The 14444-nt window shown below is 46.8% G+C and overlaps 1 protein-coding gene across 5 annotated transcripts in view; it reads left to right on the top strand.

The window, feature by feature from the left end:
* agrn (agrin) overlaps positions 1-14444 on the top strand; it is a 451665-nt gene that overhangs the window by 408615 nt on the left and 28606 nt on the right. For all 5 annotated transcript variants that reach the window (XM_055659585.1, XM_055659586.1, XM_055659588.1 and 2 more), the window contains 5 exons: positions 982-1211; positions 2428-2562; positions 7588-7684; positions 11200-11364; positions 12494-12605. In XM_055659585.1, the coding sequence (XP_055515560.1) occupies positions 982-1211; positions 2428-2562; positions 7588-7684; positions 11200-11364; positions 12494-12605 (739 nt within the window). The remainder of the gene's footprint in view (positions 1-981; positions 1212-2427; positions 2563-7587; positions 7685-11199; positions 11365-12493; positions 12606-14444) is intronic.

The raw sequence follows: 14444 nt of genomic DNA, 5'->3' as shown, positions 1-14444 counted from the left end.
CCGTGGAGAAAAAGGATCAGTGATGTTTCGGGTTGGGACCCTTCTTCAGACTGGACTAGTATCCAAGAAGGGTTCCGTCCCGAAACGTCACCATCTTTTCATGCTGAGTTACTCCAGCACTTTGTATGTGTCTTTGGTATAAACCATCACTGCTGAGATTAGTTGTTTGTTCCAGGATTATTTAATTGCCAGGTGCCATGGTGAGATTTGAACACACATCTCCAGACATGGGCCTGTCAATGGAGATGCAGCTATTATGCTACAATCCACGTACACAGTGTGTGTTGGTGTGGTGAAACGGTGTACCGGCACTTCCAAACAGTTCCAAATGTAGATTTCCAAATTTTTTAAATCTTTCCTACTGCAAAAAGCTTTGTCCTGACCCTCTTTTCCTTGTGTAGTAAGGAACTGCAGATGCTGGTTTACATCGAAGATAGACACAAAATGTTGGAGTTACTCCAGCACTTTGTGTCTTCTTTTGTAAGCCAGTATCTGCAGATCCTTGATTCTGTAAATCGCTTGGAGACTGGAGAACCGTAATCACATACAAATTTCCCTGCCTCTAACTAACTGGCCCATGTAAGCATGCATTGCACATATTTGCAATGAGAACAATTTTTACTCTAGTTTAGAAATATAGCATGTAACAGGCAGCATCTCTGGAGAGAAGAAATGGGTGATGTTTTGGGTCGAGAAGTTTGAAGAAGGGTCTCGACCTGAAACGCCACCCATCCATTCTCTCCAGAGATGCTGCCAGACCCGTTGAGTTCCTCCAGGATTTTGTGCCCACCTCTCTATTATAGCTTCCTGCCCCTGGCTACAATCAGTGTCAAGAAGGGTCCCAACAGGAAATGTCATCTGTCCATTCCCTCCACAGATGCTGCCTGACCCGTTGAGTTACTCCAGCACTTTGTGTTTTGCTCTAGATTGTGTTGATCGCTTGCCTGATAACATCGCTGAAGATGCCGTTTGTATTTCCAGTGTTACAGAGAGAACGGGAGCCACGAAGGGACTGCGGGGATGTATCCGACTGTTGGACGTCAATGATCTGGTCTACGACCTCCAGGAGAAGGGCAATGATGTCTTGTACGGCAGTGGGGTGGGAGAGTGTGGAAATAACCCCTGTAATCCTAATCCCTGCAAGAACAACGGCAGGTGTCACGTGAAGGAGGCAGAGATGTTCCACTGCCAATGTGTCAGCGAGTTTTCAGGTAACCACCTTGGCAATTTAGTTTAGCTTAGTTTAGAGATACAGCGGGGAAACAGGCCGATTCACCCACCAAATACCCACTGACCAGCGATCCCTGCACATTAACACTATCCTACACACACTAGGGACAATTTAAATTTATTCCAAGCGAATTAACCGACAAACCTGTACGTGTGGGAAGAAACAGAATATCTTGGAGAAAACCCATGTAGTCACGAGGAGAACGTACAAGCTCCATACAGAGGGCACCCATAGTCGGGATCGAACCCGGGTCTCCGGCGCTGCAAGCCCTGTAAGGCAGCAACTCTACCGCTACGTCACCTTGCCGCCCCTATTGGTGCCCATTCTACCATCGAGGGGATCTATTGCAGTCGCTGGCTCAAAAAGGCTGGCAGCATCATCAAGGACCCACACCATCCTGGCCATATACTCATCTCCCCGCTACCTTCAGGTAGAAAGTACAGGAGCCTGAAGACTGCAATGTCCAGGTTTAGAAATAGCTACTCCCCCACAGCCATCAGGCTATTGAACTCAACTGAATCAAATCTCTGAACACTAATAGACCATTATCTGTTTATTTACACTTTATCTGCTTATTTATTGATGTGTGAATAAAGAAGAGTCCCAGGCTCCCACTGCAATGACATCCACCATCAGTATCTCACGACAACTGCATGAAATGGGCCTCGTGTCCTGATCAGGTTTGTCAGGCCAACTTGATATCAATTATGTGGCTTCTGTCATGAGGAGCTGGTCTTGAGGCACAATGCAGGCTCACTTTGCAATAGAGGCAGGGAACCGGTGAAGCGGGAGGGGAGGTACAGGTACAATGAAAAATCCTGCTTTAAGATATGGAATATCTCTTCCCCTAATACTGATTTCAGCAGAAACCTCATTAATTAAAGAGCGGGGAGATTGTGAAGCTCACTCTCATATTGTATTGAGGCATTTAAGGGTCTGCTGGAAAAGGAAGTGAGGGAGAAAGGAACTGAGGGTCACGATGATGATAGATTTAGATGAGTAAAGATGAGAGAAGGCACTAATGGAGCATAAACACCAGCAATAACTAGTTGGGCCGAATGGCGTTTTTTTAGCACTATGTGTCATTTGTAATGCATTAACCTCTTTGTGTTTACCAGTCTGCGTACTGTATAGATTTCAATTACAGGACGATATGGGAAGGTGGTTAACTATGTTCAACATTTGCAAATTTCCAGGCCCAACCTGTGCTGATGAGCACAACCCATGTGACCCTAACCCGTGCCACAAATCGGCCACTTGCCTGGTGTTGCCAGAAGGCGGGGCAAAGTGCGAATGCCCGATGGGACGTGAAGGGGAGTTCTGTGAAAGAGGTAGGACACAGCCCTGACTCTACAAACCAAGCAAACGACAGATTACCGACAGCAGCCCCACATAATGATCCTCAGCTGAGATCAATCAGAACTTATGTGTACTGCACAAGCTGGCTTGTACCGAAGATAGACGCACAATGCTGGAGTGACTCCGCGGGTCAGGCTGCATCTCTGGAGAAAAGATTAGGTGACATTTCGGGTTGATGCCCTTCTTCCTTTCAAACATCACCTAGTCCTTACCTCCAGATATGCTGCCTGACCAGCTGAGTTACTCCAGCATTTTTGTCTGTCTTTAACCGGTTCATCTGGGTTTGATCATTTGATTAGAAATTGCTGTGCAATCAAATTTCTCTTTTTCCCTTCCCCCTTTCCCTTCCATCTATATTCCTTCTTCTGGACATAATATTTGCACATCGTCCATTCTTATTTCCTTGTGTCACACCTTTTTTTCATCTCTGGCCATTCTCCAACCACCTATCTTTCAAAACACCCCCTCGCCTGTATCCACCTATCGATTCCCAGGCGTTGTCCCACCCCCAACTACCTCCATCTACAATCTATTCAAAAAAGGGTCCCAACCCGAAACGTCACCAATCCATGTTCTCCTGAGATGCTGCCTGTCCCGCTGAGTCTCCCCGGCACTTTGTGTTTTGCTCAAGGTTCCAGCATCTGCAGTTCCTGGTGTCTCCAACATAACTTACCATTGGAGAAGCTCTATTCAACTTAATGTGGTCCTTGGGGTCTGCAGATTACAGAGGAAAAAGAAGACCTGAGATCTCATCACCACTCAGTTTAACGGAGAAATAGTTTTACGGTGAATAGCTGACCAAATATGACAAGATTAGGGAAGTGGAAAGGGTAGACGCAAGGTGCTGGAGTAACTCGGGGGGGGGGCCATACAGCATCTCCGGAGTCATACAGGATCTCTGGAGAAAAGGAATAGGTGTCAGAACCCTTCTTCAGACCACTTTTTTCAGAAGTGCAAAGGGTGCCAATATTCACCGAAGTGATGTGTGTTAAGGGCCTGTCCCACTTAGGTGACTTTTTTGGCGAGTGCAGGAGACTCTGCGCTCCCCTCATGATCGCCACATGGTATCCACATGCTCTCCACAACAGTTTGTGTCTGGTTGGCTGATCAGGAGACAGTGGGCAAAAGCACTTGAAAAATAAATTAGGTGTCAAACAAGGATTTTGGAGATTAAATGTTCTTGGGGTCAGATTAGACCAGTTTATTGTCATATATACCATGTTGGATATGACGATAGATATTGCTTGTTTATCCATTTTATGAAATTGTACTTCTACCTTAGTTCTTATATTGTCAAGATAGAGTTGGTTACATGAGAAAGAGCTAAAAGGGAAGACATGAACTGCTTCCCATGTACACAGCTCCAGAGACCCTGGTTCGAGCCTGACCCCAGGTGCTGTCTATGAGGAGTTTGCACGTTCTACCTGTGACCAAATTGGTTTGGTTTTCTTCTCCCCCCCCCCCCCCCCCCCCCAAGTGCTCCAGTTTCCTTCCACAATATATATGCAGATCGGTAGGCTAATTGACTGCTGTAAATTGTCCGTAGTGTGAGTAGTAGAATCCGGGAAGGGAGTTGATTAGAATAGAAAATGGGAATAATCTGGATTAGTGTAAAGGGTGGTCAATGGTCGGCACGGACTCAGTGGGCTGAAGGACCTCTCTTCGAGCTGTATATCTCACTGCTCTAACTCTGAAGGTTGCACGGTTGAGAAATATCAGGGAGCTATTGCTAACCTTGTTGTGTTTCCTAGTGTAGATGCATGAACCAATTTTGCTGTTCAATAGTTCACCAATAAGTGGTGCTCCAAGTTCATGCCGTGAGGTTTTTTCATTCAGCACTCATAGTTACTGCTGTTACTCCATATAAACCTGATGGTGTGACCATAAGACATAGGAGTAGAATTAGGCCATTCGGCCCATCGAGTCTACTTAACAACGAGACCTGGGTGTGCTTGTACATGAGTCACTGAAAGTAAGCATGCAGGTACAGCAGGCAGTGAAGAACGCTAATGGCATCTTGGCCTTCATTGCGAGAGGATTTGAGTTTAGGAGCAAGTAGGTCCTACTGCAGTTGTACCAGAGACCGTACCTGGAGTACTGTGTGCAACTTTGGACTCCTAATTTGAGGAAAAACATTATTGCTATTGAGGGAGTGCAGCGTAGGTTCACCAGGTTAAATCCCGGGGTGGCGGGACTGACATATGACGAAAGAATGGGTCGACTGGGCTTGTGTTCACTGAAATTTAGAAGGATGAGAGGGGAAACATATGCCATTCTTAAAGGATTGGACAGGCTAGATGCAGCAAAAATGGTCCCGATATTGGGGGAGTCCAGGACCAAGGGTAACAGTTTAAGAATAAAGAGTAGGCCATTTAGGACTGAAATGAGGAATAACATTTTCACCCAGAGAATTATGAATCTGGAATTCTCTGCCGAAGAAGGCAGTGGAGGTTAATTCACTGGATGTTTTCAAGAGAGAGTTAGATTTAGCTCTAAAGGAGTAAAGGAATGAAGGGATATGGGGGAAAAAGCAGGAACGGGGTACTGATTTTAGATGATCAGCCATGATCATATTGAATGGCGGTGTTGGCTCGAAGGGCCGAATGGTCTACTCCTGCACCTGTTTTTCTATGTTTCAGTCATGGCTGATCTATTTTTCCCTCTCAACCCCATTCTCCTGCCTTCCCCCGCAACCTTTAACTACCATCACTAATGAAGAACCTATTCATTTCCACTTTAAAAATAGCCAATATTTTGGCCTCCACCGCAGTTTGACAGTGGATTCCACAGATTCACCATCCTCACGCTGAATGGTAGAGGGTTTCTGTGGCTGATATTAATGTGGAGGTGGGTGTTGCTGGTCTTGGTTCGGTGAGTGGCGATAATCGGAGTTGTGCAGCACATTTCCTGATCTGAATCTAACTCTACACTGAAGTATGTACAGAAAGGAACTTCAGATGCTGGTTTGTACCAAAGATAGACACAAAGTGCTGGAGTAACTCTGCGAACCAGACAGCACCTCTGGAGACAAAGGGGGGGTAATGTTTGGGGCCGGGACACCATCAGACTGAAAGTAGAGAGGAGCGAACTGGAGGTAAGTAAAGGGCAGTAGAAGGCAAGGCAGGCAACAGATGACCAAGGAAGGTTGGAGCCCATACTGGCCCATTGTTGGATGAGGAAGAGATGATAACGCAGTACTGACATGTCTCTGCAGGTCGTGGCAACCAGAAGCCTCGGGCTTCTGTGTCTACATTGAATTATGCCCCGGTTTGCAAGGCTTTTCTCGTCGAGAGGCATAGGCTTAAACTCTGCAGTTCCAATGGAGAACAGGAGAAACTCGCAAACCGTTAACAAAAAAGCAAACACAACACACAAAGTAGTTTGAAACCATTAGTTCTCCTTCCGCTCCATGCTTCTTTAAAATGATTATTCTGGAAATCTGCTCTAAATTGCATTTGGCAAGCCGTATCGGGGCTGCTCAACATATTCAACAGTCTCCCCAGAGAACGCTAAGTGCTACGGCATTGACATGATTCAAAGAAATGTGTGTTGGATTCTGGCCCTCAGCTGAGGAAAAGCTAAGTGAATAAATGCCGTGATTTTATTTCACTTGCCGCATTTTCATTGAGTAAATTTATGGTTCATGAATGTATGGGAAGGAACTGCAGGTGCCAGTTTACGCCAGAGATAGACAAAAAATGCTGGAGCAACTCAGCGGGACAGGCAGCGTCTCTAATTTGAAGGATGGGTGACATTTTGGGTTGGGACCCTTGTAATGGTTAAGAATATTCTACATGGTTTTAACAAAACCTTGTAAAGTGTGTAACTAATCAGAGTTTTATTTAATACCAATGTGTTTGATTTATAAATTTTAAAACCGTATGTGAATTATTTTGCCATGCATCATGCAATGATATAGAAACGTATTGTTGCTCTGTTAGAACACAGAACAGTACAGAGCAAAAACAGGCCCTTCAGCCCACTGAACATATTGCCAAGATAGACTAATCTCATCTGCCTGTGCATTGTCCCTATCCCTTGATTCCTGCATATCAATGTGCCTCTCCAAAAGCTTCTTAAACACCACTATTGTATCTGCCTCTACCACCAACCCTGGCCGCGCGTTCCAGGCACCCTCCACCCTTGTGTAAAAAAACCTAAGAAAGTGTATAAGCCGTGTACAGGAATAATCTACTGAGCCACATGCAACAGGTGCCATGTTTTGCCGCCATTTTCCAAGTCCATGCTCTAGTTCTTATGAGTGTTGCCTGTTCCAGGCGAGTCCCAGACTGTCGTGGGACAGCCTCCAGCCATCTCCTACCTTGGACACCACATCTCTCCCTTCCCGTCCGCCTTTGTTCCCCAGGGGAGCCTCCCGTAGTCAACCTCAATGGCACTGCAGGCCTGACCCTGGTTTCCTCTCCTCTCCTATCGGCTTTGCTCCTTGCCCTCCATGTCAGTCGTCGTTGGCTACCTCCTCCAGCCCTCTGGTCTCCAATCAATCTGATTAAACTAAATTGAAAATTGAATCTGAATGATTAATATATCCGATTAACAATGAAAGATTAAAACCAATAATAGTTGTTGGGGGTCTTTGGAGAAACAGTGTGGAAACAGGCCCTTTGGCCAATCGAGTCTGTGCTCACCATCCTACACACTAGAGGCAATTTACATTGATAGAAGCTAATTAACCTACAACCCTGTATATTTTTGGAGAGTGGGAGGAAACTGGAGCGCCCACGCAGTCACAGGGAGTACGCACTAACTGCGTACAGACAGCACCCGTAGTCAGGATCGAACCCGGGTCTCTGGCACTGTAAGGCAGCAACTTTACTGCTGCGTCACTGTGTCGTCCAAGATTCGGCCTTGAAGGGTAGCTACAGTTTTCCCTGTTTGGGGAATCTACACCTGGAGTCCTTTGTCCCAGATCCAAGGCTCATTCACTCTGGGTTAATATTTTGGTGTCATTGTGTTTACAAATACCTCTTCTGTTTCAGAATCTGAGCATGACCAGGGCAAGGCCTTCATCCCGGAGTTTAATGGACTTTCATACCTGGAAATGAATGGGATTCACACATTTGTCAGTGGCCTACTGTGAGTTTACTCTGTGTTAACTATCAAATCCGACCTACCAGCACACTGTGTGCACACACGCGCACCGCTAAACCGCTACCCACAAACCTTCTCAATCACTTCTCTTCCAGAAACCAATTTCCAAATTGGATACTTTTCAAAATGTATTGTTTTGCTTTGGCAAACACTGAATCTGTTCAGATGACAAGGAATGGAATAGATAACTATTGCCGGTTTAAGTGTTTAGTTTATTTTAGTTTAGAGATACAGTGCGGAAACTGGCCCTTTTGGCCCACCAGACCAGTGATCCCGCATATTAACACTCTCCTACACACATAAAGGGACAATTTTCACATTTATCAAGCCAATTTACCTACATACCTGCACGTCTTTGGAGTGTGGGAGGAACCAAAGATCTCGGAGAAAACCCATGCAGGTCACGGGGAGAACGTGCAAACTCCGTACAGACAGCACCCGTAGTCGGGATTGAATCCGGGTCTCCGGCGCTGTAAGGCTGCAACTCTACCGCTGCGCCACCGTGCCGCCCATGTAGGGACATGGAAAATGACAGAAATTGTAAAGGATCATTTACTCAATTGGAGCAGCAAGTGTGTGTAGATGTTATACAGTGATGACCACTGAACGGAAAAATAGCTTAAATGATAAAATTCTCAGCTCAGTGAAAATTCATCCAAACTTAAATGCTTCGGTTCTTGACAGTGGCTGCTCAGGTGGAAATAAAAAACTAAAAGGCTTTCAACCTTAAAATACTTCAACTCAAACAGAAAAACTAAGGAGGTGAGGATACATTTGTACAATCCATTAGTGAGGCAGCAAGCAGCTCTTTGGAGCTGAGTTACTAAATGAGTGGCATGTATCACAATTGCTATGATCACTGTGGGCGGCCACAGTGGGGCAGCGGTAGAGTTGCTGCCTTACAGAGCTTGCAGCGCCGGAGACCCGGGTTAGATCCTGACTACCGGTGCTGTCTGTGTGGAGTTTGAACGTTCTCCCAATGACCTGCGTGGGTTTTCTCCAAGATCGGTTTCCTCCCACACGTACAGGTATTTAGGTTAATTGGCTTGGCTTATGTGTAAATTGTCCCTAATGTGTGTAGGTATAGTGCTAATGTGCGGGGATCACTGGTCGGTGCGGACTCAGTGGGCCAAAGGCCCTGTTTCCGCGCTGTATCACTTAATTAAACTATACTACATGCACTGTTTTCAAGGGAGAGTTAGAGTTTTCAAGAGAGATAGTTTTCAAGAGAGTGTTAGATTTAACTCTTCGGGCTAAGGGAATCAAGGGATACGGGGAAAAAACCAGAACGAGGTACTGATTTTGGAAGAACCGCCATGATCATATTGAATGGTGATGCCGCCTCGAAGGGCCAAATGGGCACCTCCTGCACTTATTTTCTATGGAGAAATTCAAGAGTGTTTAATCATATGTACTGGCAGTGCAGTTCTTACTCGTTGCATCTTAACAGGCCCATTTTACACAACAAAACATAAATACAGATATAATAGTCCATAATATCTATATTACTAAATCTCTGTTCTTGACCGCTTTTGGCCATCTGTGCTGCGATTTCCGAGAGAACGCCGCCACCTACGGCCGTCATTTTTGGCCACCTTGCTCAGAGCCCCCCTCCACCGCATGTGTGCCGAGGATTTTTCCCGTTGGTGAATAATGACGGAGATTTTAATGTTATTTAATGTTTCTTCTCTCTCCCCCCCCCCCCCCCCTCCCCCCTCTCTCCCCCCCCCCCTCCCCCCCCCTCTCTCCCCCCTCTCCTCTCTCTCCCCCCCCCCCCTCTCTCTCCCCCTCTCTCTCCCCCTCTCTCTCCCTCCTCTCTCCCTCCCCCCTCTCTCTCTCCCCCTCCCCCCCCCCCTCTCCCCCCCCTCTCTCCCCCCTCTCTCTCACTCCCCCCTCTCTCTCCCCCCCTCTCTCCCTCCCTCCTCCTCTCCCCCCCCCCTCCCCCCCTCTCTCTCTCTCTCTCTCTCCCCTCTCTCCCCCTCTCCCCTCTCCCTCTCTCTCTCCCTCTCCCCCTCTCTCTCTCCCCCCCTCTCTCTCTCTCTCCCCCCCTCTCTCTCCCCCCCCTCTCTCTCTCTCCCCCCCTCCCTCTCTCTCCCCCCTCTCTCTCCCCCCCTCTCCCTCCCTCTCTCTCTCCCCCCCCTCCTCTCTCCCCCTCCCCCCCTCCTCTCTCCCCCCCCTCTCTCTCTCCCCCCTCTCTCTCCCTCTCTCTCTCTCTCTCTCTCTCTCTCTCTCTCTCTCTCTCTCTCTCTCCCTCTCTCTCTCTCCCCCCCCTCTCTCTCTCTCCCCCCCCCCCCTCTCCCCCCCCCCCCCCTCTCCCCCCCCCCCCTCTCCCTCCCTCTCCCCCTCTCCCCCCCCCCCCCCCCTCCCTCCCCCCCCCCCCTCTCTCCCCCCCCCCCCCCCCCCCCCCCCCCCCTCCCCCCCCTCCCCCCCCCCCTCTCTCTCTCTCCCCCCCCCCCCTCTCCCTCTCCCCCCCCCTCTCCCCCCCCCTCTCTCTCCTACCTCCCTCCCTCTCTCCCCCCCCCCCCCTCTCCCCCCCCCCCCTCTCTCCCTCCATAATGGTGCAGATCCATAAAAGTCCACATGGTCCACAGAAGATCATAGTTACTAAGATAGTGGTTAGTGTTGTGTAGGAACGAACTTCAGTTGCTGGTTTAAACCGAAGATAGACACAAAAAGCTGGAACAACTCACGGGACAGGCAGCATCTCTGGGGAGAAGGAAAGGGTGACGTTTCGGGTCGAGACCCTTCTTCAGACTCGATCCGAAATATCACCCATTCCTTCTCTCCAGAGATGCTGCTGCCTGTCCCGCTGAGTTACTCCAGCATTATCTATTGTGGTTAGGGTTGTGCAGTGATTAAGAGCCAGACAGTTGCTAGGAAGAAGCTCTTCTTAAACCTGGCGGGAATTCCTCCCGCTGGTAGCTGTGAGATGAGAGCAAGGAAGTGTTGAGAACATAATATGGTGCAGCGGGAACTCGGACCTGCCCAAGTGTGCGACTTTAAATAATCTTTACCTTGTCAAAATAATGTTCGGGTTCTTCAGACTTAATACTTGAACATGTGCTCATCTGCAATGATATAATAAAAAGGAACTGCAGATACATAATTTATACCAAAGATAAGCACAAAATGCTGGAGTAACTCAGCAGGTCCGGCATTATCTCTGGAAAAAATGGTTGGGTGACGTGTCTAGGTCGGGACCCTTCTTCAGACGGATCCTTCTTCAGACAGATGAAGGGTCCTCACCCTGGGGGCTCCAGTTTCCTCCCACACTCCACGGACGTACAGGTTTGCAGGATAATTGGCTTCAGTAAAATTGTAAATTGTGTAGGATAGTGTTAATGTGCGGGGATCGCTGGTCGGCACAGACATGGTGGGCCAAAGGGCCTGTTTCCACGCAGTAACTTCTAAACTAACTTAAAGTGTGAGGCCCCAAAGGGAGGTCATGATGTGTGTGGGTGGGAAATGTTTGCATTTATTAACATACTGCTTGATTTCAGTCAGAAGCTGTCGATGGAGGTAATCTTCTTGGCCAAGGGTGGCAATGGAATGATCTTTTACAATGGACAGAAGACTGACGGCCGGGGAGACTTTGTGTCACTAAACCTGCGTGATGGCTACTTGGAGTTTAAATATGATCTCGGCAAAGGACCTGCAGTAATCAGGTATTAATCGGGATAGTCCCAGCCTCAACTACCTCCTCTGGCAGCTTGTTCCATACACCCACCCACCCTTTGTGTGGAAACGGTTACCCCTCGGATTCCAGTGATATCTTACACCCTTCACCTTGAACTTATGTCCTCTGGTCCTCGATTCCCCTGCTCTGGGCAAGAGACACTGTGCATCTACCCTATTTATTCCTCTCATGATTTTATACTTCTCTATAAGATCACCCCTCATCCTCCTGCGCTCCAAGGAATAGAGACCCAGCCTGCTCAATCTCTCCCGATAGCTCACACCCTCTAGTCCTGGCAACATCCTCGTAAATCTTCTCTGAACCCTTTTCAAGCTTGACAATATCTTTCCTATAACATGGTGTCCAGAACTGAACACAATACTCTCAAAGCGGCCACACCAACGTCTTATACAACTGCAACATGACCTCCCAACTTCTATACCCATACTCACTTCCACACTATGCTGATTTACCTTAACACCAAATAAGCTATGAAATGGCAGAAATATTTAATTACTTAAGACCACTGCTCTTTTGTTGTGGTACAAATGCCGGCACTTGAGAGAGTTCAGAGATGTTGTTTTGTTTTCCCGGCATGTTACAGACATGTATGAAATCATGACCTCGTGTCACGTATGTCGATCATCACCTTAGGCTTCGGCTTATTATTGTCACGTGCACCGAGGTACAGTGAAAAGCGTCATTCCCTTTATCGTATATCTGTACACTGCGACCGGCTCAAATGTAATCGTGTACTGCCTTTCTGCTGATTGGTAAAGAATCCGCATGGTAAAAAGGCTTTTCACTGTACCTCGGTTACTTGTGACAATAAACTAAACTAAACCAAACCACATGATGTATGTTGCCGTTAAATCCAATACAATGAATTAACAGGACAGATCCTTGAAGAACTCATGGCCACCAGGAAGCCTCCACTGTCAAATATGGCCACGGTTTCCTGATAATACACTTCCAGAGTGGACAGTTCACAAATCAGCATGATGTGCACAATTCTGTGGTGGAGTGTAATGGTACCATTGCAGTGTTTTGTTTCCAATTACAAAAGCATTTGGAGAGTAATGGCCTGAAACGATATAATTTTTTTCCTCTCAAAATAGGAGTAAGGAACGTATCATACTCAACGTATGGAATGTGGTTACTGTCGAAAGGAACGGCCGGAAAGGATTAATGAAAATTAACAAGGGTGAATCCCTCTCTGGTGAATCTCCGGTGGGTGAAATGAAATCCTCCTCTTGTCAATAAACAATAGACCATTCGGCCCTTCGAGCAGGCACCGCTATTCAATGTGATCATGGCTGATCATTCCCAATCAGTACCCCGTTCCTGCCTTCTCCCCATATCTCCTGCCTCCGCTATCTTTAAGAGCCCTATCTAGCTCTCTCTTGAAAGTATCCAGAGAACCAGCCTCCACCGCCCTCTGAGGCAGAGAATTCTACAGACTCATAACTCTCTGTATGAAAAAGTGTTTCCTCATCTCCGTTCTAAATGGCTTACCCCTTATTCTTAAACTGTGGCCCCTGGTTCTGGACTCCCACAACATCGGGAACATGTTTCCTGCCTCTAGCGTGTCCAAACCCTTAATAATCTTATATGTTTCAATAAGATCCTCTCTCATCCTTCTAAATGCCAGTATACAAGCCCAGCCGCTCCATTCTCTCAGCATATGACAGTCCCGCCATCCTGTCAACTCCAGTTGCTTCAGGTTTCCATTGCTCAGACTACGTTCACCTTGTTCTCTGAATCTACGATGTTCCTTTGTTCACCAGTGGGTTCTGAAACGATTGTGTTTAGGTGTAGCTTGAAGATGAGATGGGCAATGTTTACAGGGCCAGTTTTTTACCTTACTCAGTAAATTCTGGGCTCTCATAATGGGAGCGACGTGTAATATCTGTTGTCGGGTGCACAACAAAGATGAGGGCAGATTGAAAGCTACCGAATAAATGAGTGGCCTTGATAAAGTAGATGTAGAGGGGATGTTTCCAGTAGTGGGAGAGTCTAGCACCACAGGGCACAGTCTCTGAATAAAATGGAGATGAGTAGGAATTCCTTTAGCCTGAAGGTGGTGAATCTGTGGAATTCAATGCCAGACAGTGATGGAGGCCAATTAATTGGGCATTTTTAAAGTGGAGATTTTGATTAGTAGCGGCATCAAAAGTTATGGGGAGAAGGCTGGAGAATGGGGTTTCGAGGGAGAAATAGATTAGTCGTGGTCGGATGGCAGAGCAGACTTGATGGGCCGAATGGCCTAATTCTGCTCCTATGTCTGATGGTCTTGTGGTAAAAGCATCTGAATACTAGCAACTGGGTGAAACTGAGGACGCGGGATCTTGTGAACAAGTTGTGTTTTGGGAAGTTGCTGATGTGGAGCAGAATCTTCAAAGTAATTGTCTCGTTCGTGCAATTTGACTGTCGGGAGAGAGATGATTGGAATTTGTGCAGTTGTTTTCCGCTCACGTCCCACTTGGGGTTGGGATTGGGGGAGGAGGGAAGAGTGATGGTGCAAGAAGGGGCAATGATCATTATCAGACTAGGAGTGAAATTTAACCCATGACAGGCCTGCTCGGCTCAAAAGCTATTTACCATTAGCTTGGCAGTAATTGTGGTGTGCTGACCAATGAAGCCTAGTATTTTTAATCAAACTGCTTGCATAAAATTATAACAAAAAGTTAAATGCAAAATACAACATTTAATGTTTTTTATAGGCTGAAGAGGCTAATGCACGTTTCCTGAAATATTGCCTGTCATTTCCTTAATGTGCTTCCTCTATTTTCTTTCATGGGAGTGTAATTGACATTGTGTTTGGGTATAATGCTGTATGGTTTAATATGCATTCTTTCCTTGTTTCTGACTGATTCCCTTTTCTCTCTTGTGTTTTTGTTTTGTATTTATTCTGATCTGCTTTCTGGATTTCAGAAATCACGCAAGGTAACGAAAAAAAAACAAAAAAAAAGCAAATCCATAGATCACAACCTCTATCTCCCATTCTGAGTTCATCCAATTCCATTGTGAAACGTAGTGGTAGTTGTAGATCATCTTGTTCTGTGTTGT

This window comes from Leucoraja erinacea, chromosome 30 (genome assembly GCF_028641065.1).
Source record: "Leucoraja erinacea ecotype New England chromosome 30, Leri_hhj_1, whole genome shotgun sequence".
In the NCBI taxonomy this organism is placed as follows: Eukaryota; Metazoa; Chordata; class Chondrichthyes; order Rajiformes; family Rajidae; genus Leucoraja; species Leucoraja erinaceus.
Note: the sequence above shows the minus strand (reverse complement) of the source record. Positions and strands in the feature narration are given on the sequence as shown.